Source organism: Callorhinus ursinus, unplaced genomic scaffold, assembly GCF_003265705.2.
Source record: "Callorhinus ursinus isolate GAN/ISIS: 27379988/994484 unplaced genomic scaffold, GSC_fseal_2.0 scaffold12, whole genome shotgun sequence".
NCBI classification, from domain to species: Eukaryota; Metazoa; Chordata; class Mammalia; order Carnivora; family Otariidae; genus Callorhinus; species Callorhinus ursinus.
Window position 1 is genome coordinate 57,881,030 of NW_027397074.1, and position 26,616 is coordinate 57,907,645.

General features: G+C 37.2%; 1 protein-coding gene across 3 annotated transcripts in view; it reads right to left on the bottom strand.

Annotated features, from left to right (window-relative positions):
• The window catches only part of TFEC (transcription factor EC), a 178,008-nt gene that overhangs the window by 119,549 nt on the left and 31,843 nt on the right, over positions 1–26,616 (bottom strand). For 2 of the 3 annotated variants that reach the window (XM_073899097.1, XM_073899100.1), the window contains exons 2-3: positions 7,773–7,820; positions 6,575–6,827 (exon numbers count right to left, since the gene is read on the bottom strand). In XM_073899097.1, coding sequence (XP_073755198.1) covers positions 6,575–6,772 — 198 coding nt within the window. In that variant the 5' untranslated portion in view covers positions 6,773–6,827; positions 7,773–7,820. The remainder of the gene's footprint in view (positions 1–6,574; positions 6,828–7,772; positions 7,821–26,616) is intronic. The other variant, XM_073899099.1, reaches the window with a different exon arrangement.

Sequence of the window (26,616 nt, forward strand, 5' to 3'; positions counted from 1 at the left end):
GGATGGGAACCAGACAGAAAGCAAGGACATCAATAGGGAGCATTGTAGTTAAATACATGAGAAATGGTAATAACCTTGACTAGGGTAATGGCGACAGTAGCAGAGGAATGTGGGTAGATTTGAGAACTATTTATGAGGCAGATTCAAGAGGATGAGAGAGAGTCAAAAAGAATTTGCAATAACAGAGAGAAGATGAAAAGATGAGCCCAGTTTTAAGGCTTGAGCAAATGCATAAATAAGTATTCCGGTTATGAAGTCCAAAACACTGAACGATGAGCAGGGTCTCTGTTTTGTTTCATTTGAGAAGGCACCAGGAGACACCAGATTACTAATCTAGCTTGGGCCATACTGAATTTGAAAAGGCCTGTAGGTAGAAGCAGCTGGATTTTGGATGTCAGTTCAGAGGAGGTCAGTGCTAACCGTTGTAGGTTAGAGCATTTACATTTATTGCAGCCATGATAATGTATTAATTTGCCTGCAGATAGTGTGAGAAGCCATTCCCTCAAAAAAAAGTATCCCCAAATTAGAGTTTTAAGGAAAATCCTTTATTAAACAAATACTTTGTAAGTACCTACTCTATTCTAGTCCCCAGAGCCGCATCTACAAGACAGACAAGATCCATTCTCCTATGCAGCTTACGTTCTCACATGGTTGAGCCTAGCAATCAGTAAACATATAAACAAAGCCAAGAGCCCCAAAATGATATGATTCATTATTTTCAGATACTTTGAAAAGCTGTGTAGAAAATAGAACAGCATATGGTGAGAACAAGTGCCTAGAATGTGGTGGAACAATTTAAGGGAGGGTGACAAGATGGAGCATGTGTAGGAAAGCAGGAGGGAATGTCTGGAGCCCCAAGGGTATAGAAGGTCTCTTATGGACAAAGGAAAAGTGTTGTAACTAGGAGCCAAACAAGGACAGGAAAATGGAAAGCTAGTTTTCTGTCCGCTAGCAAGTGAAAAGTGGATCTACCGAAACCGCTGCTTACACAGTGTGTGATCAGACTGGAGAGGTCTCAGAGAAGTTGTAGACAGGCAATCCCTTGAACCTAAACAGGAGAAAGTTGAAAGGAAAGCCAGAGAGATTGGGAACCGTTGCATCGAGGGAGCTAAAATAATTCACAGAACACCAAGACACCTCCTTAAATCTTGAACTGAATCTCTTCACTTGTATAGGTATAGATAATTATTAAAAATGTAATTTGGAGTTGAAATATATACTATTTCTGCTTTTCTCAGTTATTTGTGTTTGAGATTTCACCCACAGGGTCAGGTAGCACAGACAGATACCATTATTCATCTAGTGGAAGCTAACAGAAATAATTAGTATGTATATATCTGGACTTACATATTTTAAAAATAATTGAAAATGAAGATAGTAGTGTTGTCACTAAAAATTCAAAAAACAAAGTTGTATGTTGAGTACATATTATTTTAAAACTTTAATGAATTTCTTTTTGGTCATTCCCCATGATGCAGTTTCAAGTAACCATGAGAAATTTGAAGAGGTGACTGTTAGTCAAAATAATTTAATAAAAGCCTCAAAAAAAGAGACATACAAGGAAAAACTGAAAATGAACAATAGTCTTCACGTTTATGGAGGAAGATTATAAAGTTAAAGGTGACCAGTTTTCTATGTTTCAAGATAAGTAAAAGGAAATTATGCTAAAATTATAAGCCAATCATAGTGAAGAAGAACATTAATATTATAACATCTTTGGATGCCACAATATATTACCCAAAAGGTTGTATAATTCTCTCTGCTTCATTACCTAAAATCAAGACAGCTCCTGAAAAGCAGGTATTGATTAATATGAATCACAGTGCCGGACTGTCTTATACTTGAAGACTGTAGGAAACAGATGACTCCCACTCTTGTACCCCTTGGCTTCAGCGAGCCATTTTCCCCCATTAGTAAACTCTTGGGCTATAAAGCTATTTCACAGGGTATCAGATGCTATGAGTCTCAGATGTATAATAATGAATAATGTATTATTCAGAAAACACAATGGGGATTAGGTGACTTCTTTAGGCTTCTTGATTATGAAGATGATCATAACTTGGATGAACTTAGCCCAAGCCGCTGCTACCATTTCAGTTCATCCATCACTTGGTATCAGATAGTAGCAGCTACATTTGCTCATGTCTGAACCACACATTCCTCATATTTAGAACAAATGGAACTTTGGGGGGGGAATCTTTATTATGATTAAAAAAAACTTTTTATAGACAATGTGTGGTTGTCATTTTATATTTTTTAGCTCTATAGTCTCTGTACTTTCCCTTTATCAACACTAGAGGCAGACGGATTTTTAAAGTATGTAAGTGGTAATATACAGGATGCTTGACATAATTTCTTTTTTAAGTCTCAGTTTAATTTTTTTTTAAAGCAAGGGTTGTTAAAAGGTCTTTGAAATAGATAACTTCAAAAGGTTTTTCAGCGTAAATGGAAATGAGATTTATCTGGAGGAGATAACCAAATTCTGAAGGTTATTTGACAAATTTAGAACATCCAAAGTACAACTAGAAAATTGGAAGCATGGAATATTTAGCAGTTGATTCTGTGATTGGGTTTTTTTTTTTAATTGCCTTTCTTGTTCTGTAAGTTTTACCCCAATATTAGGATTAATATCCTTGATACACACCTCTTGTATATTGTCCTTTCTGTATTCCAACTCCCTGCCCTTTTGCTCGTGGCCCTAGAGAAAAAGGTGGATGTCAACACTGGAAAAAGGAAATGTAGGAAGTTCCTAACAGGCCAAGGAGAAGAAATAGTTTCCTCCGGGGGAAAAAATTTGTAGAAAGAAGACAAAGGGAAACAACAAGACAGACATGAGGGTCCTAATTCCCTGTTCTGGAGGAAAGTCATTAGTGCGTATGCACTGGGGAGTTTGGAAAAGGGCAGAAACCCCAGCAGGGAGAAGACAAAACATGAACAAGAGGAGCCTTTGGTATGTTTTCCGTTTAGAGCTCTGATAGTGTTGAGTGACCTCAGCATATCAGAAATGGTGACTTGACAAATATTCCTTCAGGCCTCTGGTGGTTAAGGGGTGGCATGAGGAGGTCCAGCCTGGGCTGTGTGGTGGTTGAGGCTCGGGGTCTACCGGCTCATGATGCTGCCTCAGCCAGGAGGACAGGCCGTGAATCCCGTTCACCACAGACCTGGCAGTGGAAGCCAACAGGAAGCCTGGTCAGAGGACACATAGACACATAAGCTCTACCTCATACCCATGACAGACAGCATTTGCCAAAAAGAGACAGATTTAACCTGAAAGCAAACACTTTAAACTGAAAGGTTTGAAATACATTTAACTAGAAAGTTAAATTTTTATCCCATTATCCTCTCCCCAATTAGCCATCTCCTCTTTCCCATCTCTTATCCCCTACCATCCCCCGGTAAGATATGAGTATTGGAAGGGCAGCGGGGAATTCAAGAAAAGTGTGACATTATTATAGAAAAGAAAGAGACTACATTTTTCTAATGATTTTTATCCCCTCTACATGTTATCAACAAAATGAAATTGGATACTTCCAGAGGGTAGAGCTTCCCACATAGAGTCCGTCCATTAACATTCTAACACAGGGGTGGCACATGATTATGCTCAGAAAGAAATGTTCCATTTTAAAGAAGATGCCTATTTTACATACTCTAAAACAGGCAAATGTCATTCTTCAAAATAAATTAATAAATATTTATTGAAACTTACATTACAATGTGTTAAGAAATTTCATAATACATTGGGGAACCTGGGTGGCACAATCAGTTGAGCTTCTGACTTTTGGTTTCAGCTCCAGAGGGGATCTTGAGGTTATGAGATTGAACCTCAAGTGGGGCTCCGTTCTCAGCATGGAGTCCGCTTAAGACTTCCTCTCCCACTACCCTTCCCCCCCCTAAAAAAATGTTCATAACAAACTTGACATACTTTAGCTTAATGGGTAAAATTAGAGAACACCTTTCCATCGTGCAGATATAATTTAATAGATCTAATGAGTTAGGGGTGTTACTGGTAGAAAATTAACCAAGGCAATGAGAACAGGTATCATAATGGCCAGTGTTGAGAGCCACAAATTGGGACTACTGCCTAATAGTTTCCTGGAGGGCATGTCTGTAGAGTACCCCCCACCCAATTCAAATAATACACTATCACTTCCATCTGTACCTGCGGTCGCAGAAGTGAACACCTGACCAATAAAAACCGAGCACAGCACTCATCATCACCTTAATGACCAGACCAAAGGATGGAACTGTGATCCCGGGCAAGTCTTCATCTGAATTTTTCACTGGACCTAGGTAAACACAAGCCGGCATTTTCCTAGGTGGCAAGTTGCGAGAATGTGAGCCTGGAGGGAATGAAGCTGACATGGTTTGCTACTAGGAGGAGCCGGTCTGAGAAAAAGACAGTATGCAGGGAAAATCACAGTTGGGAAATAAACACGTTCTTAACATATCTGAAGTCCTGGTTCCAGTCACCCCTGGTATCAGCTGTCCTTCCTAGGAATAGAAACCAACAAATTGTCTTGGTGGCTCACTCTGCTTCCAGATGGGTTATTCGTACTGGAAATCATCTGAGTTCTCACTCATAAACCTAGTAAGAAAGTGATAAACTCCAACTAGGTAGACAAATATTAAGTGCCCAACATCGCCATTTTTGCTCATCATATAATTCGGAGCTAATTTCTTAAAATCTCTGAGCCTCAGCTCAGTGTCTGCAAAATGGGGCTTACAACTACTCTCCTAAATTATTAAGAAATTAGGAATAATGTACACGAATTGCTCAGCATGATGGCTCTCCCACAGCACTTGCTTAAAAAGTGCTAAAATGTTATTGTTTTGATAATGAGCATGTGAGGAGGAGGAGGAGGACCCTAAGAAGACAAAGGTTATAGCACTCCATCTTAGGTGATTTTTCCAGGAAAAGCACGCCTACTTAGGAAGACAGAGGGGCGGCGGTGGGGGCTTGGGCAAAATGAGTAAAGATAAGTAGAAAATAGTCTTCCAGTTATGGAATGAGTAAGTCACAGGGATAAAAGTTACAGCAGAGGGAACCTAGTCAATGGTGTGATAATAGCGTTGAATGGTGACAGGTGGCAACTACACTTGTGGGGAGCACAGCATAACATACAGACGTGGTGAATCACCGTGCTGTACACCTGAAACTAATTTAACACTGTGTGGCAACTATATTTCAATTAAAAAGATTAAAGATTAAAAACATTTTTAAAAGGCATTCCTGTCTAAACAACATTTTAGTAATTAAAGTTAGAAGGACTTAAAAACATGTAATAAAGTCAGAAATAATTACAAACAAAAGATACACATGACCTTAAGGAGCAATGATTTTTGAAAGCTTAATTTACAATAAATAAGCAATTGTGGTTGAAAGTTTGCAAGAGGTTAATGGAATGGTCTTCTTTTTAAGAATAGGCTTAATACAAAAGCTAAAGCAAATACGATTGATATAGCTATTCCCTGAAAACAGATGTAGCAATACTTTTAGGGCCGACTCAAATGCCTCACAATAATAAAGCCTTCCATGACATCACCGAACCCTTGTACAATTACTATGTACCATACGTATGGTACAGGCTTTCTTTTAATGCATTTATTTATCCTTCTACATTACAAAATCTTCATAGTAAGGTCTCTCTTTTTCACATTTCTATCTTACAATTATAGATTGAGAACTTGGTCAAAGGCTCAAAATACAGTGTTGAAATTAAACTGAATTCTAGATGTACTCTGGGAGGCAGAAAAAAAATGGATTCTAATCTTGCCTCTGTCATCTACTAGGTGTGTTCCCCTGAATAGGTCCCTAGCCTTAGGATCATATACTCATTGTGCTGGTCTTCAAAGTTATGTTCTCTAACCTACTCCCCTGCAAAAATCCCATCTAAAATACATTCGCTACCTTTACACACCAAAACGGACCGTCTACAAAAGGAAATCTTCAATCAAACTCCATAACCACTTTTGGCATAATTATTATCTCTCAAACTGAACAGTTCAACAAAGCGATGTTTTAAAAGGCCCGGTATCATAGAATCAGCAATGCAGACTCAGAATTCTAACTCAAAGATGTCACGCTTTCTATATACCACACCACTTACTTGTGTTCTAGAAGTCTCGGAATGCTTTTAAAAGGCTTTTCACTCTTAATAATTTTTCTGTTCATAAGGCACACCTCACTGACTGGTTTGGGTAGTCAAATGAGATGATATGAAACTCCTTTGTAATTTATAAAAGTCTCTAAAATATCAACTGGTGTTATTATCATGATGATGATGTTGATAATGATGATGATATGGAAGAGAAAACTGTGTACTTTGGATGTCTTGTCGCTCTGATACTTACATCCTTTTAAATGAGCCACTTCCTGGGAGCTGGGAGAAGGCTCTGGATTTTTATTATTTGCTCTTCAACTTTTGAGTAAAATTAAAATGTGTGGATTTCAGTGGTGATTACCTACTATGTTTACTTAGAAATTATGGCTATATATATATATATATATATATATATATACACACACACACACACACACACACACACACACACACACACATATACAGATATATACCTTAGAAAAGGATGGTAATTGACTTGAAGAAATTTCTGGTCTTACTGGGAAAAGTCTCTGAAACATTGGTTTGTATGAAAATTGCATGTGGAACTGTGTATGCTGGGCCCTGGCTTCCTGGCTGAGATGAAGTCTCCTCTCCTTTTCTCCTAATTGTTCTTTCTGTTGAAACCGGAGTCCGGTGAGAGCTTGTAACATATCTGCGTCTTCTTTTCTTCTCACTATTAATGGATTTGAAAAAAAAAAAGGAGCTCTGCAAAAAACATGCAAAAATTATTTTCTTTTATCACCAAAGATTACATATTGTGAAATAAATCTAGTGAATGATAGGGGAAGCATCTGAAATAGAAAAACAAACTCATCCTTTAATGGTTATGGTTCTCCCATAAAGATACAATTCTTAATGCTCAAGTCTAAAAAAAATGAAAGATGAGAAGAAACAGTTGGCATTCAGCTAACAATTGTGTTTGGAGATTTGTGCCTGACTTTGTTATTCTGAGCAAAGCCAGGTACCAGCCTCTTGGGATTATGTACAAAGGCAAGAAAAAAAGTGGACATGTACAAACCTCAAAGGTGACTGCTGGGTTAATAAAACAGTCTGTTTTCTGTTCACCCACTCTTGCTCTCAGTGTGCAAGTATATTAAAATATGTCAAAAGGAAAACCATTCGCTGTGCAAAAAATAACTCAGCTACAAGTCACAATTTCCAACTGATGGAGTGCCTTAGTGCATTTAAGTGCATTAACAAGTGATCCATACATCTCCCTAGATGAAAGTTGTATCCTCGTTAAAAGAGAAACAAACACAAAATAGGAACAACCGTCACAGAGAAAAACAGGCCACAGTGGATATCGCATTTGCCCCGCTCGGTTTCCGACTTGAGCTGTTGCAGACTGAAGAGCAGTGCTGTCCTAGAAGTAACCTCTTAAAAAGCCATGAAAGTAAAACGAGGAAGCTGCTAGAGGAACTGAATGTGTAGGTAATGGCCATCCATATTACTGTCCAATGTATCTGGAAAAATATCTTTTTCTTTCTAGTCTCTATAAAATCTCCCACCACAGAAGACATTGTAATAATGTGAAGTGTCTGGATTAAACAAATGTGCCCCAGGGAATTTAGAATTAATGCTCTAACATATCTTTAAATAACCTCTCTTAGATAAACTCTGGTTTAAGCGTTTGTAAGATAGCATACCAACCTTTGCTTTTCTGATTTTTTTCTAGAGAACTATATCATTGATACGAATCTGCAAAAAAAAAAAGAAGAGGTTAATGTTATTAACTTTAATAATACTGTTTTTATTTGATTAATATGTTGAACATTATTATAAGGCAAAAAAATACTTGGCTGCAGAATGAGGGAGCTCCCGTCCAAGGCACCACCGGATCTATAAAAGGAGCATTGTGTCTTCAAAAAGTAGATATTAAGATAGAATAATAAAGGAACAACATATGGAAAAACGTAGCTAATTACAAAAGTGTGGTACTAGCAATTATTTCAAAGGTGGATAAGGTATTCCTCTTGCACAAGGACATCTTTTCACAATCATTTTCAGAGCAGTTACCATATACTATTGCAATTACCTGCTTACTCTGTTGTGTTCCACATACTAGAATACAAGCTCTTCAAGGGCAAGATTTCTTATGTGTTATTTCTTATATTGTGAGAACCCACCCCTCCGCCCATCTCACACAGCCCTTGCTCATAATAGGAATCCAATAACTGTCAATTGGTTGGTTAACTGATTGAATTCGGCTGAGCCCTACTTTGAACTACCAACCCTTAGGGGAAGGCAAAAGAACTGTGAAGGGAAGGAGGATGTAGGAAGAGACCAGTGATTTTTACGACAAATCACAGCGCAGGAACAATGGATATGCACATGGAAAAGCAGAACTCATTATGCTTTAAACTAGAATATATAGAATAATCATTAAAATGAAACTGAAGCCCAATATAGGAGTATAGGTGATAAGGACTCAGCAAACCAATCTAAATAAATTGTCTAGAGCAATTATGTGAGCTTGGAAACAAAAAAAGTACTTGAGGAACCTGAGTTAATGGTATGAACAACTTAATAAAAATGGGAAATAATAGATTTGAACACCAAGAATTAGTGAGATTTATTTTTAGCACCCACGAAATTCTACAGCACATTTTTAAGTAGCTAGTCTATGAAGATGCAGAAAATACAGTGGAATTCACTAGGACACAGGGAACTGGAAACAAGGGAGTATTGTATGATGACAAAAGTATTGGGTTCATATTCTGTATGCATTCCCTAGTCACTTCAGTGATTTCTCCTTTTCTCTATTTGTTGTGAGTTGAATTGTGTCCTTCCCTGCCCCCCAAAAAATGTTGAAGTCCAAACCCCTAGTACCTATAGATATGACCTAATTTGGAAATAGGGTCTTTGCAGATGTACATAAATTGCACATTAAGATGAGGTCATCTAGGAGTAGGGTGAGGCCCTGATCCATAAGTCTGGACTCCTTATAGAAAGAGGGAAAGAGACACCAACAAGACAGACACAGAGGGAAGAATTTCATGTGAGGGAGAGAAGGAGTTGTGCCAGGAGAAAATCACAGAAATCTCTCTCTGAGTCCCCCAGAAGGGACCACTCCTGTTGATACCTCGATTTTGGACTTCTGGCCTCCGGAACTTGAGAGAATAAATTTCTGTAGTTTTAAGCCACCCAGTTTGTGGCTTATAAGCCCTAGGAAACTAATACAGTGCTCTATAAAATAAAATTAGTGATGTATCTTCCTAAGATGATTGTCAGGAAGACTATAATATAATATCAGTTCCTAATTTCAGCAAAGCATCTTACAAAGTCTTTTATAATGTGTTCACTGATAAAATAAATCTACACGAGCTCAGTTATTAGTGAGGCAAAGTTGTTAAAACTATCAATCCCAAAGAGAGATGATTAATATTTCAACATGAGCCTAATTTTTCCCAAAATTTTCACTTACTGATATATTAAAAATAGGTCTCAGTCCTCAGATATCTGTATTTTAGGGCCCTTTGAAGACAAATGCACAGAAGTTTGGGAAACTGATCTTGAGTAACATTTGTAATGGTGGACACAGAATCTTTCTCTTTTAAAGATTTTTAATTTATTTATTTGAGAGACAGTAAGCAAGAGAGAGGGTGTGTACATGAGCAGGGGGGGAGGGGCAGAGAGAGAGAGAGGGAGAAGCCGACTCCCTGCTGAGCAGGGAGTCCAACTTGGGATGGGGGTGGGGGCTCAATTCCCGGGACTCCAGGATCACACCTGAGCTGAAGGCAGACGCTTAGCCCACTGAGCCACCCAGGTGCCCCAACACAGACCTTTTCATTTCTGCATTGCTATTTAACATATTTAACAGGATTCATAGTATGGATGAAATACATAGTATGGATGCTGCTCAAATATGAGGGAAAAAAACTAACCTGGGAGAAATAACATGGACTGAATGGCAAAATCAGCATTTAAAAATAAAGTTCTTCTTTTTATCTTGATTATTGTAACAACATGATTTAGTAATAATTATTAATAGCAATTTAATACTTTAAACCCCTAATAGTACTGGATACATAATACACAATAAATTATTATTATTATTATTAGTGTGATAGCCTAAAATAGTGGCCAAACCCACTTCCATAGAAAATACACAATATTTCATTTGGGTTCAAAATTTAAATAGGTGTAAATTGGGAAATATCCAGGTTCCCCATCAATTTATACAGGATAGATTGAGATTTCAGTTGACCAAAGACTCAGTGTGTGCGAACAGTATTTTTTGTGGCCTTTAAAACAAAAACAAAACAAAACAAACAACAAAGGTGAGGACTTGGGATGAATTAATTAAGACTGAAGTGAAAAGAATGACCACAGACATTCGAAGGGCTAAAAGAAAGATACCACCTAGAAAGGGCAACTCACTCCCAAAGATGCAAAGGAGTCCCTAAATGAAAGGGGGGAGGGAGGACATTTGACAGAGGATAAAAACAAAAGCACCAATGAGATAAATTTACCCCACACCGATTGTCACAAGCATGGCTAATACCCAAGAAAAGGGGGAAAGTGGGGCAGACTTAATGTTGTTAGTGTGGCTTTTGCTAATTAAACTTCTCTCTCAAGGCTATTAGGAATATCACATACAATTCCATACAAGGAATTTCTAGATGTAAAATATATTTTCCTGGATGTTGATTAGGACACAATGCCTATGATACTCATCTCAGATGTAACTCAAGTTCTTTATACTTGAGATCTTTCTAATGCAAGGTATCAGACAACTGGGGACACTTACTGTTAGTTTCCTGTGGATGCTGTAAAAAAATATCAAAAATTTGGTGGCTTAACACAAATTTTTTATCTTATAGGACAAATGTCTGAAATCCATTTCCCTGGGCTAAAGTCAAGGTGTTGTCAGGGCTGGTTCCTTCTGGAGGCAATAGGGGAGAATCCATTTCCTTGCCTTTTCATATTCTAGAAATTGTCTATATTTCTTGGTTTGTGGTTCTTTCCTCCATCTTCAGAGTACATCATTCTTATCTTTGCTTCCACGGTCACATGGTTTTCTCCCTGACTCTAACGTCTGCATCCCTTTTATAAGGACTATTACGATTACATTGGGTCTACCTGGAAAATCTACCTGTTTCAAGATCCTTAATCACATCTGCAAGGTTCCTTTTGCTGTATACGGTAATAACTACAGGTTCTGGGAATTAAGACAGGGATATACTTGGGGGACCTTGATGAAGCATACCAAACCCACTTAAAAAAAATTATAGGGTACGGTATAGTGTGGAAGCATAAACTAGGTTTGCTTGTTTCACAAACACTTACAGTGCTTTTTATTGGCCAGATGCTTTTTTAAGTGCTTTACAAATATGAATTCTATCTTCATGAGAGCTCTAGGAGGTAGGGATGATTATAATCCCCATTTCACTGATGAGAAAACGGAGGCAAAGAAAGGCTCAGATACTTGCTCATGATTTGGTGGTTATCTACGGTCAGTATGAATCCAAGTCATGTCTCTTAGCTGGATGGCCCGGACACAGTGTTTTCACTGGGAAAAACCAACTTTATGTGGTTGGTGTGGGAATTAAATAAAAAATATAAATAAAATAGCTATTGCAGTTGCTGATTCAAAAAGGAGTCATTATACAGAAGATGATAAAATAAATAAATATATTAGAAGCATTGACCAAAAAAAAAAAAAACAGGGACAAGAAGAATAGGGGTGGTTAGGGAACTAGAAACACTATCAACTGAAAAATGGTAGTTTAGTTTGGAGAAGAAAAGAATTATGAGACATGATAGCTGTCTTGGAAATATGTGATGAACTTTCACGTAAAAGGGGAAGTAGATTTATTTTAATGTTCTCCCATAAAACCAAACTAAAACCTAAGGGTGGAAATTGCATGGTGATAAAATCTGTCTAAAAAAAAAAGGAAAGAAAGAGAAAGATCTAATAATTAGAGTGATCCACCAATGAAAAGGGCTGCCTCTGAATTTTGTAAGCTTTTAGTTCATTGGAATGTTCAAGCACAAGCTAAGTGACTCTCTGTAGTATATAGAAAATGGAAAAGGTTTCAACAATGAGAGGGACATTAAAATACATTCATGCATTTATTGAGCAAATATTGACTGACCACCTTCTGTGTGCAATGCTTGTAAGGCCCCTTACAACTCTAAAAATAATAGAATCTACTATTCTATGAATGAGCAAATAAGAACACATGTCACATAAATGGACATAATTTCAGGCTGATTCTCATTGGAAAGGCCTACTAATTCTTTAACTCCAAGACTATCTGGCTGGTCTAGTGTAATCTGCAATAAGCCTCTATTTTCACAATCATTTAACACCAGTCACAGGAAGATTTTTCCAACAGGAAAGCGTCAGTTTTTAATAGGAAAAAAAAAAATCAACCAGTTTTACATTCTAAGAGGAAGGGTTTTCTTAAAAGAAGAGAAACGAGTTCTACCCCACAAGCTTAGGTGTTTTTCTTTTTGGCCTATGCAAACAAATACAATAACAATCAACATCTTTTAACCAAGAGAAAGAGAAAAGATGGAACTCTTGTTATTTAATCTGGACCATGTGCCACTTTGGGCAGAGTTTGTGCTTTGCCATTGTCTCCAGCAAAGGTATTCAGAAACTTTACCCATTCCTTTGAGCTCACAAATTAATTGTGGTAGAAATCTATCAAGCCTGGTTTGTCCTAGGAATTATTAAGATGCCATCTACCTACCTCTTTACCAAATCCCCCTGGCTATGGGAGATTATTTTTAGAGAATTATCTGAATTACACAGGTAATCCAAGAAAGTCTCCAACGACTGGGTGGAATGTGTCCGGTATCTATACCACCCAAGCGCCACATCACCACGCACTTATTACACAGCTGTTAGTATGTGTCAGAAGTAACCAGATAATTGGATAGTCTTCTAATTTTGCTGTTTTCAATATTTTCTCTACAGAAGATACAGAGCAGGGATAAGAATAACCCTAATTGACTTTTAACAAGCTCTTGCTATGTGATGGTTACATCATATGAACCATCCTGAGCAATCTTTACAATACCTGGCTGGACAGCTACCACTGTTACCTTCTCTAAATAATGGAATGGAGTCCAAGATTAAAAACCAAGGGACATGGAGCTCCTGAGCTCCCACTGACTGACACAAATTGCCACCACAACCTTCTTAACAGAGACATATAAGTTAGAAGAAATAGTGGAAAGTAATTATAAGTCTATATTTAGGTATCTTTTATAGGAAGTAAACAGTGAGCCAAAGATGGGCTTAGAACACAGTTTGCCAGATAACCTGTGTTCCAAATGGTTATGATTAATTTAAATATAAAAACACTGCAAACCCCTGAGGGCTAGCCACATCACTGAGTTATTAAATATCATGCGAGAGCCTATATAGGTGAGAACGTTTTTTAAAATATGGTAAATTTTCTTCTCTTCCCCTTCAAAAATGCCCCCAGGCACTCATATACATTATGGACACCACTGGCCTAAAAATTCTCAGTTGAGGGAAAAAGAAATCCAAAATCCTTGAATTATAAGCGCACTAAAAGCATCTAAAATGATAACTATTTTGCCCCTTTAACACCAAAAGATCAACTGATTTTTATTTTTTACTTGGAGTTGACCTTTATTTAACCCATGGCGTGCCAAAGTAATGGCCTGAAGCGATTTTTTCAGTGAATGCCTTGACTTGGGACAAGAATAGACATTTCACTCACCCTGTCTCTAAATCACCATTTCATACCACTGCTGATGGTCAGTCTCATAAATAAAAAACATTTCTCAGCGCTTACAAAACACTAAAACTTTCTATTCAATTATTTATCTCCTCCATTTCAAATACATTCACAACTGTAAAATGCTTGCAAGTTCCAAAATAATCTGCCTTATTATTCAGAGTTACTATTAAGCTCTTCACTAAAATGTTTGTGCCCAATTATATATTAAAAATAACCAGCTGATTGTGTCTGCATTACAAGTTTAAACAGTTTCTTTTGATCAATTGACTGCTTGCTGGAATCTTTTCCTAATGGGGAGATTAACTTTAAGGCATTCTGGTGCCTCTTTTGCCCCCTAGATAAGTCCTGCACCTATATACAATTGTTCAGGGCTATCCCATTATTTTTGAATATAATAAATGAGGTATATTTAAAGGATTTAGACATGATTAGTATAGTCTAACAGTCTTTCTCTAGCAAAAACAAACTCAACAGCTGCATGTTATGAAAGATTACTATACTAAAGAGAAAAGTCCAAAAGTACAGTAGGAAGTATCTAATTTGGAGATTAAGAATTTATGGCTTTAGGGCTGTGAGGCACCTCTGTGAGTTATCCAAGGGAGAATGCAGATTCTCTGGAGATTTTTAATGATATAAACAGCTATATTTCTGAGCTGGCATAAATGGGACCCTTGTTACAGGTAGACAGTATAATAAAATAAAATAACTATATGTAGAAAAGGCAGAGATAGTCTGGTTCAAGGGTGTCTAGAAGATATTGTTCAACAATAACTATATTTATATGAACATAGTTTAATAGTAGCACTAGTCTTCTTTTGTGTATTATTGTCACATGGTTTTATTTCCTGTGCAGCATTGATCTTTAGAAATTCATGAAAAAGGAATCAATATCACCATATATGAAACACTTGGTTAAGCACCTTATATCTGTTATCTCCTTCAACATTTTCAATAAGCCTATTTATGAATGCTCCTTATTGTTATCAAATGGAGAAATTGAAACTCAGCAATCACAAGTAATTTGCCCCACACTAGGCATTTAAAAAGTGGAATATTAAATCCAGATCAGTATGACTTTCCAAATTCCTATGTTATAGAGCAAAATAGTCTTATCAGTAATTGAGAAAAGCATGGATACAGCCAATGAAATAGGTCAGGAAAGAGAAGGGAGTTAAAACTAAATAGAAATAATACATGATTGTATCATATGACCTCACTGATATGAGGAATTCTTAATCTCAGGAAACAAACTGAGTGTTACTGGAGTGGTTGGGGGTGGGAGGGATGGGGTGGCTGGGTGATAGACACTGGGGAGGGTACGTGCTACGGTGAGCGCTGTGAATTGTGCAAGACTGTTGAATCACAGATCTGTACTTCTGAAACAAATAACGCAACATATTTTAAGAAAAAAGAAAAAGAAGAAGATAACAGGAGAGGGAGAATGAAGGGGAGTAAGTCAGAGAGGGACACGAACCAGGAGAGACGATGGACTCTGAAAAACAAACTGAGGGTTCTAGAAGGGAGGAGGGTGGGGGGATGGGTTAGCCTGGTGATGGGTATTAAAGAGGGCACGTTCTGCATGGAGCACTGGGTGTTATACTCAAACAATGAATCATGGAACACTACATCAAAAACTAATGATGTAATATATGGTGATTAACATAACAATAAAAAATTTTTAAAAAAAAGAAAGAATACATGATTATTATTTGTAATGATCCAAATAACTATATAGAAAACCTAAGAGAAACAACAACAAAAAGCAATTGTAAATAACAAGACTTTAAACATAATACATTTAACAAAATTTTTTAAATTACATGCACAAGGGGCACCTGGGTGGCTCAGTCGGTTAAGCATCTGACTTGTGATTTTAGCTCAGGTCATGACTCAGGGTCTTGAGATCAAGCCCTGTGTTGGACTCCACGCTCAGCAGGGAGTCTGCTTGAGATTCTCTCTCCCACTCCCTCTGCCTCTCCCACCCTTGCTCGCATGTGTGCGCACTCTCTCTCAAATAAATAAATCTTAAAAATAAAATAAAATTACATGCATAAATTTATGAGTATATTTTTAAAAAACCACTGAATTGTATACTTTAAGAGAATGAGTTTTATGATATATAAATTATATCTCAATAAAAAGCAAAAGAAATGATTATTCTGTCAGTTAATATGGGGGAAAAGGAGATGAAATAAGGACTCTTTGCTGATAGTATGAATATGAATTAGAACATTTTTTCTGGAGGGCAATTAAGCTTTGTTTATCAAAAGTCCAGTTATTACATTTTTAAAAATTTGTTCTAAGAAACTAATTGGAGATACACCTTGGATTTATGTGCAATAATATTTATCATAGTCTTGTTTATAATAGTCCCCCCCAAAAGAATTAAAACCAACAAAAACTACAAAACTCCAGGAACTCCTAAATATACCTTGATATATCCATGTAAAATCATGTTTCAGAATAGTTTATCTCATTAGATATGCTCACAATGTTAAATGAAAAGGGCAAGAGGGCGCCTGGGTGGCTCAGTTGGTTAAGCGACTGCCTTCGGCTCAGGTCATGATCCTGGAGTCCCGGGATCGAGTCCTGCATCGGGCTCCCTGCTCAGCGGGGAGTCTGCTTCTCCCTCTGACCCTCTTCCTTCTCGTGCTTTCTATCCTCATTCTCTCTCTCAAATAAATAAATAAAATCTTTAAAAAAATAAAAAAAGAAAAAAAAAGAAAAGGGCAAGATACAAAAAAGAAAAAGAAAAAAGAAATCAAAGTTAGAAGGAAATTAGAGCTGCAGTAAGTGGTATGTGAGAAGAAGATATTTTTGCAAAAATAGATTGGACAAGATAAAGGAAGCTGATTCAAAAGTGAGCTTGGATCTAAGAATGAATTCATTCGTTGGTTGTTGGGGAAGAGGCTGTAACTGGTGTAAGGGGTCAAGGAGTTCTGGCTTGTTCTGTTTGTCGAACCAACCATGTGTCAGGGAGGGACTGCTACTCTACAGCGCTTTTCCTCAGATATGCCAAGCCTACTCCCTCAATGGAGCCTTTGCAAAAGCTGCTTCCTCTCCCTGGAATTTTCTCTCCCACATTTTGACTAAGTTGGCTCTTGATGCATACTCCATATTTATGTCCCTGCTGAAAAGTCATTAAACACTAAGGCCTTCTCTGCCTAGCCCATAGCAGCATGGACAATCACCTGGGAATATGTTGGAAAGACAGAATCTCACGCTTCACCCAAGATCCACTGAATTCAAATCTGTAGTTCAACAATATCCCAAGGTGTTCTCAAGCACCCTAAAATTTGAGAAGCACTAATTTTATAGTCTAGGATAGAAACTTCATACCAATTCCCTACATAATTGTCTTCATAGCTCTTATCCATATCTAAAATTCTCTCTCCCTTCTTACATTCTTACATCCCTGTTCCATGAGGGTAAAAATCTTTTTGTCTTTTTGTCTGTATCCCAAGTTCCTAAAATCATTCTTGATGCACACTTGGGATACACGCTTCGTCTGTATCCCAAGTTCCTAAAATCATTCTTGATGCACACAGTGAATGTTTATTGAATGAAAGCATGGATGGGGAGAGGGATGCCTCAGTGATTTTGACTGAACACATACCATTTCATGTTTCCTTAATTCAAAGTTACTCTGTCTTTGAAGTTTTACTATTGAATATGGAGACAAGAATTAGTAGATAAACAGATTAATATTACAGCCCAAGACATCATGTGTAAATAATATCTGTGGTTGCAATAATAAATCCTAACCTTCTGAAGAAAACCAATATGGCATATATAAAAATAAAAGTATGTTCCTAAAAAAGTTAAGCATATAATTACCATATGATCCAGTCATTCCACTCCTAGGTATATACTCAAGAGAACTGAAAACAGGTGTTCAAACAAAAATCCGGACATGAATATTAATAGCAGCATTGTTCATTATAGCCAATAAAGTGGAAATAGCCCAGATGGATAAATAAATGTGTTGCATACATACAATGGAATACTATTCAGCCATAAAAAGGAATGCAGTAATGATACATATTATGACATGGATAAACCTCGAAAATATGTTAATTAAAAGAAGCCAGACACAAAAAAAGCCACATACTGCTTAATTCCATTTATGTGAAATGTCCAGAATAGGCAAATCCATACAGAGAAAAAGCAGATTAGTGGTGGTCAGGGGCTAGAGGGAAGGAGGAATGGGGAGTGCCTGCTTAATGGGTATGGGTTTATTTTAGGGGTGATGAAAATGTTCCAGAATTAGATAGTGGTAATGGCTGCACATTACTGTAAATGTACTGGAAGTCACTGAATTGTACACTTCAAAGCGGTTAAAATGGTGAATTTTATGCTATGTGAATTTCACCTCAAAAAGTAAATAAAAAGTAAATGACTATTTTAAAATGCAGCATCATTTAAATATATGGACTTGCTATCAAGAAATTTTGTGTTACAGATTCACTATTCCTGAGTCAGAGTTCTAAATCATTAATACTACGTGGTGATTATCTCTGTCAGACAGAGATAAGGCAGGGAAATCAGGTATAAGAAATGAGTCTGGGATTTGCCTAAGCCAGGACCCAGATTTCTTTGATTCTTGGCTAAAAGCCCTGATTGGCCCAAAAGGTCAAATGGAAAGGAAAAAGCAGTCAAGACTAGATCAGTGAAATAAAAAATTCATTAAAATTTAGCTATTGGGAGGAAAGAAAATAACCTTCCTTTCTTCCACCACAGATAAAATTAACAACCTAATTTTCAGAACAGGTAACAGATGTACAGCTGTAACTAGGTGCCCAGAATTTCTTCTCTACAGGGAGATGTTGGAAATAAATTTAGGAAGAGCCTTCAGACTTACTGAAGCCATTGAAGTTGTAATTGTTGTTACATTTGCAAGGGTTTATTAAAGACCATCAGGAAACTTGGCATTAAAAAAGTGTTTGCACTTTAAGTCTTTACTGTTAATTACATGTTGCTGTGACTAAGCACTTCAAAAGTGACTTTTATGAACTGTACTATTATTTAATTTAATAAGAACTTCTTATAAAGTCACAGGTTAACAAAAGTTCATTAGTAAGTTAAATGTTTGGAACTCAGGAAGCATTTACCCACAGAACAATGCTAACCATGGAGGTCGGGCTCTATATGATGGGCCAGGTAATCCGTAACACCGACACCAGTAGTACTAAAGAGCACAACACATATGTAAAAAGATTTCCGTGGAAACATTCGTTTCAGCATTCTGGGACCACTGCTTCCCTCCACTGTATCACTGATGCTCATTCATTCCTTCCTCATTTGATCCCTCATTCAACAAGTACTGGCAGTGCCTGCTACATGCCAGGCCCTTGGACAAGTTCTCTTCCTTTCCACCTGCCAGGTAGCAGGCTCTCTGCAACTTGGCATAAGTACCTGGTGGGTTAGCTTATAAACTCCGTCATGGTGGGGCCTCTATAGGGGCAGAAGATGGGGTTCTATGGAAAGTAAACATAATGAGGGTTGGGGACCAGTAAACAGGTGATGGCGCGGGAATTATGTGTCAGGCAAACCACCTAGCCACCTCTCCCCATTCGCCACACCATAGCCAACACTGGCTTTACCCTAGAGAACCCCCGGCAGAGGATCCCGATAAGGCCAACAAGATAAATGATGCCTTTTCCTGCTCCCCTGTTCCCTAGGACAGTGACCAGGATCGGGAAATGCCACGAAAAATGTTAAAACCAAACAGGTATGAGGACCTAGATCTCATATTTACTTCCTTCCCATCTCCCTTATCTTACCTGACAGCACAGACTAAAAGAATAAAGGAGGAGGAAAAACGTTTATGGATGTATATCCATAGGTGTGAATGCTATATATCAGGAATTGTATGAAACAAAAACATGGGTTTTCTTGCAACTGCTGAGCTCTTTAAAGAATAATGTTAGCGACTAACAAAGATCACCACCTAGTGGCCCCAGCAGGATAATTGCACTTGAATAAAGTGCAGTGAAATCCAAAAATACTGGGGTTTGTTACAAGAACGTAGGGAAACATTGAAGCTTCTCTTTTCGCCCCTTGGATTTCAACCTCCCATTTTCCTTTCATTCTGGCCTCAGTTCCTCCTAGTTTATAATTCAAAATTGTCTCTAAAATATTTTATTTACAGTTACCATTATTTTAATCTTCACAATGAGCTGTCTACTTTGTCACATTTTGAGTTCCTCACCTTTTATTAAATGCCATAAGCCCCTATGCATCTTAACTGAAGCCAATCTCTCTAAACATCATTTTTGTCATCCCACTTCCCTATTACAAGCTTGAATTCTTAAGTGGACCCTGATGTGATCTTTCACAAGCCTGGTCTAACCTGCATAACCCCACACTCCACCCAGCATACATATTCCCTATGCATTAGGCTACTTTCCTCACTATTGCTTCGCCACTTCCAGATCTCAAACACCACCACCCGTTAACCCACCTCCGAGTCCTCTGAGCCAATCCGAATTCCACTACTCCTGCCAAGCTCACTTCTTTTTTCTCTACTTTCTGACATTCATGGCCATTGCCATGGAGTTTACTATTTTAATTGTTTTCTAATCGTTTTACGTGTATTATTCTGCAAAGGAAGTTTCATGGCTTCAATACCCCTCCCACAATTCTTAGCGTGGTATTAAACATAATATGAGAGTGCAAAAAATTAAATGGCTGACTTAGAAAGGGACAGTGGCCTGGCAGTGGGGGACAAGGGAAGAAAAGGGAATGTAGAATGGGGTAAGATTGCTGGAATCATATTCTATGAATGGAAAAAATTAATTCTATCCACGATTATCATGTAAAATAGCAGTGACAAATTAGATAGAAAAGTACCACCCCCCCCAAACGCGAGGTTACGTTTAAATATATTTCAAAATACGTAGTACAATTTAATCAGAAAAGTTTGCTGCAGAATACAGTTGGTTTGGGTGCAGACAGTAAGAGAAGCTCACTTCACAGATGAAAAGCAGGGAAGCACAGGGGGAAAAGGAAGTTGTTGTGAAGCAGGTAAGGAAATGTTAACTTGCATTCTTGTGTAACACAAAGTTTTGCTTCTCAGACAGCGGCAGCAAACTCGCTCCGGGGATAAGAATTCCAGACACACGAGACAGCGGCACACTTGGAAATGACAGGACCAAGTGAAAGTTCTCTGCACTCAAACTCCGGCAGACAATTCAACCAACTCCGAACGGAAATATTTTACCCCCAAAATGTGAATAATAAAACAAATAAAATATTAAACAATCTACTCAAATGAAGAAGTCTGCAGAATAAGTAATGTGAACTTGAAAAATCTCATTAAGTGACACCAGAATTCTATTTCTAGTGCAACTGCAAGTAGTTTTATAACTAGGCCTCCAGTAAAATAATTAGACTATTTTAAGGGGCAGCAGCTGATTCTATCTTGAGGAGAGAAAAAAAAGATGCTTCTCCTATGTAAATTTCCCCCCCAATTCCTCAAACTGACATTTCAAAGGCATCACAGAAGGACAATTACTTATATGCTGTATATATTGCTATTTTACCACAGAGGAGGAACATATATGCAAGGCATCACGCAAGACACAGTAGAGGGAAACAAAGAATAAAATGCCAGAGACCCTGTCCTCAAGTGTCTTCCTGGGATAAGAAGGCCAACATATATATTCAATAGATAGTAAATAATTTCATGGTAGCTTTTAAGTATGTATACCACATATTATGCATAAAGTCTATATTTTCATGCCTCAACAGATACTAACGGTCCACAGTTGACAAGATGCTATGCTAGGCATTTGGGGAGTAAAAAGCAAAAGAGCTCCTCAATTGACCCTCAAGAGCAGTATGTCTAATAAGAAATGTATGGGAGGTCCAGGAAAATAAAGACAAGAGATTACTTGATAGAAGAGGTAGACTTAATGATCGGTCTTAACGCACATGTATAGTTCAAATATGCAGGGTTGAGGGATATTAAAGAAAGCATTTCAGGCAGAGGTTTTATCAGGTGCAAAGGCCCAGAGCTGGTAATGGATATGAGAGCTAGGATGGATATGAGAACATTAATTTCTTTTACTGGGATATATAGAAAATGTGACATTAAACAATGAGAAATGAAATTGGAAAGCTAGATAAGAACTAGAATATGGAAGCCACTCAATTCTAGGCTGAGGAATTTGGCTTTAATCTAGCCAAAAAGAAGTCATTGAAATTTTGAGCAGCTGAATGACATAATCACTGTTGTGCTTTGGGGCAATTAACAAGATGACAATGCATGGAATGGCCTTGAATGGGGAAGTATGGGGGATCCATTTAGAGGCTATACTACATCAGCTCAGGGAAAAAGTAAAGCTAGTGGTATGTACTGTAGTGACCAGGACAAAATGGAAAAAAATAATTCCAAGAGATCCTACAGACACAAAATTGACTGAGATTTGGTTGAATCCATTAAATATGAAGGGTAACTGAGGGAATGGACTCAAAGATGATGCCACTTAGAGAAACTAAGAATAAAAGAGGAGTAAGGCTGATATCTATGGAGAGTTGATTACTTCATTAAGATATTTTTCAGCTTGAAATGCCTTTCAAAAGGAAATATCTGGTTGTGAATTACAATATAGGAAAATTGAGATCAGAGCTAAAGTTGTAGATTTGGAAACCATCTAGACTGAGTGTATAAGAACTGAGCAAACTGAAATCTCAAAAAACTTGTACAGATTGGCAGCAAGGGAAACCAGTTTGATGACTTAGGAGCAGTTAGCTCTCCATGTCCTCACCCTACATTTAGTCCTCTTCCAACATGTTGGAAGGTGGGAGATTTATACATTAGAGAAATTAAAACAAGCAGTACAAAAAAATTCCCCAAAAAGATCATTATAGGAAAGAAACTTAAAGAAAAATGAGACAATGAGGGGCACCTGGGCAGCTCAGTCAGTTAAACATCTGCCTTCAGCTCAAGTCATGATCTCAGGGTTCTGGGATCAAGCCCCGCATTGGGCTCCCTGCTCAGCAGGCAGTCTGCTTGTCCCTCTCCCTCTGCCCCTCGCCCCCACTCGTGCTCTCTCTTGCTCTGCTCTCTCTCTCAAATAAATAAACAAATCTTTTTTTAAAAAATGAGACAATGAGAAAAAATGAAGCTTAAAGTTAATAGTCTCAGAATGACAAGAGAATGTATCTTATGAAATAAAAATCGGGATGTACTAAAAATGGGAAAAAATCAATTTTGATTAACTAAATAAACATAAGAGACTATCCAAAGATGCAGAAACAAAAACATGATGGAAATAGATAGGACAAAAATAGGAAATAAGTAATTAAGTGAACAACCAAGAGATCCATAAAGAAAAAAAAGAGGGGAGAATGAAATGATCAAAGAATTAATAAATGGTTAAATAAAATTTCCTAGATCATTAATTTCCAGATTGAAAAGGCCATTAAGCAACTAGCCTAAGGAATGACAAAAATCACACTATCAAGAAATTTTAGTGAGAAAGTAACCTAGAGTCAGAACTTGAGATGGAATTGACATCAGTAATGGGGAAGTTAGAACACAATGGAGATAAGCCTTCAAAATCTGAGGGAAAATGATTTTTGGTCTAGAATTCTTTACCAACCTAATTATTAGGCAGGTGTGAGGGTGCGGGAAAAAAAATCTCACAAACATGTGAATCTTGAAATTTCATTTCCCTTGCGTATTCATTTGATCCACTACTGAAAAATGTATGTTAGTCATTTGTGAAAGTAAACAAAAAAAAAAAAAAAAAAGAGAGTGGAATTCAAAAAACTAAAAACTGGGACTCTAACAGAGAAGAAGATAAAGGACACCTAAAGGATCACTATGTCCTGGGTCTACACAGCAACCAGTCCAGAGTGGAGCAAGAGAACAGAGGAGTCCTGAAAGGTGAACTCTTGAGACAGTGGGGAAGCAGGAGAGTTTCTCTGTAAAGAAATGGTAATTTTAGGAGTTTGGAATAGGTCAGATGGAAAGTTTTATGTTTCAAATATTGCTACAGATTTTTTTATGTTAGGTTCCTGGTTTATGGTTCTTTGTTTTAATGTCAACCTTTCTGAGAGGTTTTGTTTTAGATGGAGCTCTTAAAAGTGGTTCATGTCTGGACTTTGTTCTTTTTATCCAATGTAATAATCTCTGCTTTTAGTAGGTGAGAGTAATCTTCCCAATCGATAAGTATGTTGAGGCACAAATGTCTAAAAAAATTTCAAGCAATTATTCTCAATTCTTGTACTTACTGTAGATCAATGACAAGTAATTCATGCACAAGCACAGATCTGATAACCATACTTTGAGTGGTACTGGCCTATAGTTTTAGTTTAGCTTTGATTTATAAAAATAAAAATTAGGGGGGTGCCTGGGTGACACAGTCAGTTGAGCAACAGACTTTTGGTTTTGACTCAGGCTGTGATCTCAGGGTTGTGAGGTGGAGCCCCACATCAGGCTCTGTGCTCAGCACAAAGTCTGCTTGAAACTCTCTCTCCCTCTCCCTTTGCCCCTCCTCCCACTCACTCGCTCCCTCCCTTTCTCTGTCTCTAAAATAAATAAATAAATAAAAATAAAAATTAGTTGTTTCATACAGCCAATAGTTAAATAGATATATTGACATTTTTTACCATTTCTCTGCTTATCATTGTTTCCTGTAATGGCACCAGTTTTACTCTTGGCACTAGTTTTACTCTTGATGAATAGTTCTTTTCTAAAAATAATTATATTCTGAAAATAGACTTATTTTGCCCTGACCCTAGAGTAATAGTTTAGCTAGGTATAAAATTTTAGATTATAATTATTTCCCTTCACCAGTCCATTATCTTCTGGCCTCTGTTGTTGCTGATGAGAAATTTTCAATTAACAAATTCTCACCCCTTTTAAGATAATCATTCTTTTCTCTCTACTAGCTTTAAAAATTCCTGCTTCATATATGATGTTCTGTTTGATATGGATTTAAATTGGTTTATCTTTCTAGATATGAAGAGTGTAACTTCAAACTAGTATGCTCACAGTTTCAGTTCTATTGACTGTTTTGAATTTTATTTCAGAGTATGTTTAGTTTGTGCTTTAGAGAAGGTATATATCCTTTGGCTTACTTCTTTTTTAGTAGTTCATCTATTGTTCTTTTTTGAGGAGTTTTCTGGCTTTGGTTTTAAATTTAGAAAAGCCTTATAGACCCAAAGACTATACGAATATTCAGATCGGTAAAAAAAAAAAAAAATACAAAGTAACTTGACAAAGTGTTATTTAAAGGCAAGTAGGTGAAGAGTATTATAGCAGCCACGTGTGAGTGTGACTGGGCTAGAGAAGGCAACGTAGATAAGCCGCAACATGATAAGGATGTATAATGTAAAGGAAGAATTGTTATTGAGAGACAAAGGGAAACACAAATTTGTATTTTCTTTTTCATATGTTGCTTTACATTGGCACACCATATTTCAATAAGCATATGAAAACATTAAACATCACTTGTGTATTAAAGGTAATATGATTGATTTCTAAGACTCACCAACAAAGTGTAAAAGAACAAGATCTAGAATAGTAACCTTTTTATATGGTGTTTCTCTTGTTATCTTTCTGGTTCCTAATATTCTCACATTTTAATAATTTCTAAAGCTAGTTCTTAGCCAAATTGTGAAGGAGAAGCTATTGTCATTCCCGCAGATGTCTTTCCCTGCACTTTTTCCTCTGATGGTGGTTCTCTGCCAACTTCAACACACAGTGCTCTCCTTGGTCTCACACTATGATGTTAACGATTCAATATTTTTTGTCTGCATTCTTGTCTATATTACCATATTCCTGCCACCATAAATGCAAGAACACACATACATGAGCACATGCACACACACACACACACACACACACACACATTTGCTTGGCAAACTCCTTTCTGTTCACTTACAAATCTGAAGCCCTATTCACTAGAAATCTCCTCAGACTAATCAAGTGCAGGTTAGGTGTATTGTTTTCTTTTGTTAGTTCACTACGTTTTCATTACCATTGCTCTTATCACAGAGTGCTAGCAGTTTGTTTTCTGATCCATTCACGAGCTAGACTATGAAGTCCATGAAAGCTAACTAATCTGTCTTTTTCACTGTTGCCAATCTAGGACAGCATGACAAATATGTAAGTAAATGAAAGGAATTCTATCAAATGCAGAGAGAAGGGAATGAAAGTGATAATATGGTGACCCGTGAGAAAAACTGATACTATACGTTTAAGACTTGGAGAAAGTCCAGTGAAGAGACTGACAAGGCACATGTTGCCTGAATACTGAGTTTAAAAGATATGTAAACTTCCAGGTAACTGTTCTAAATTTATCTCATATTATTATTTAATTTCCTAAGATACTAAATGATAAAAAAGAAACTAAGAAGTGATAAATCCCCAAATATAGGAGACTAGGACAGGAAACATTAGTTGGTAGAGCTTTTATCAAACTTGTACAAGATAGAAGCAAATAGAAGGATTGTAAAAATCTTTGCTATGAAAAGTGTGTATAGCCTATATTTTAATTCACAGAAAAACACACTAATTTAGAAGAAAGAAATGGAAAACCATGCAGAAGTAATAAGACATTTGACTCCCAGAATAGAATCATGAATTTTTATGTTATCCATCCAATATTCTGTATGTTAGAAAGGACCTTTGTCGTCCATCTCATGATTCATACAATAAAAAATTTCCCCCATATGCTTGAAAACTGTCAGCACTGGGCAACCTTACCTAGTCTCACACAGCTCTCAGACCAATCAAGTCTCTTCACAATTCTTCA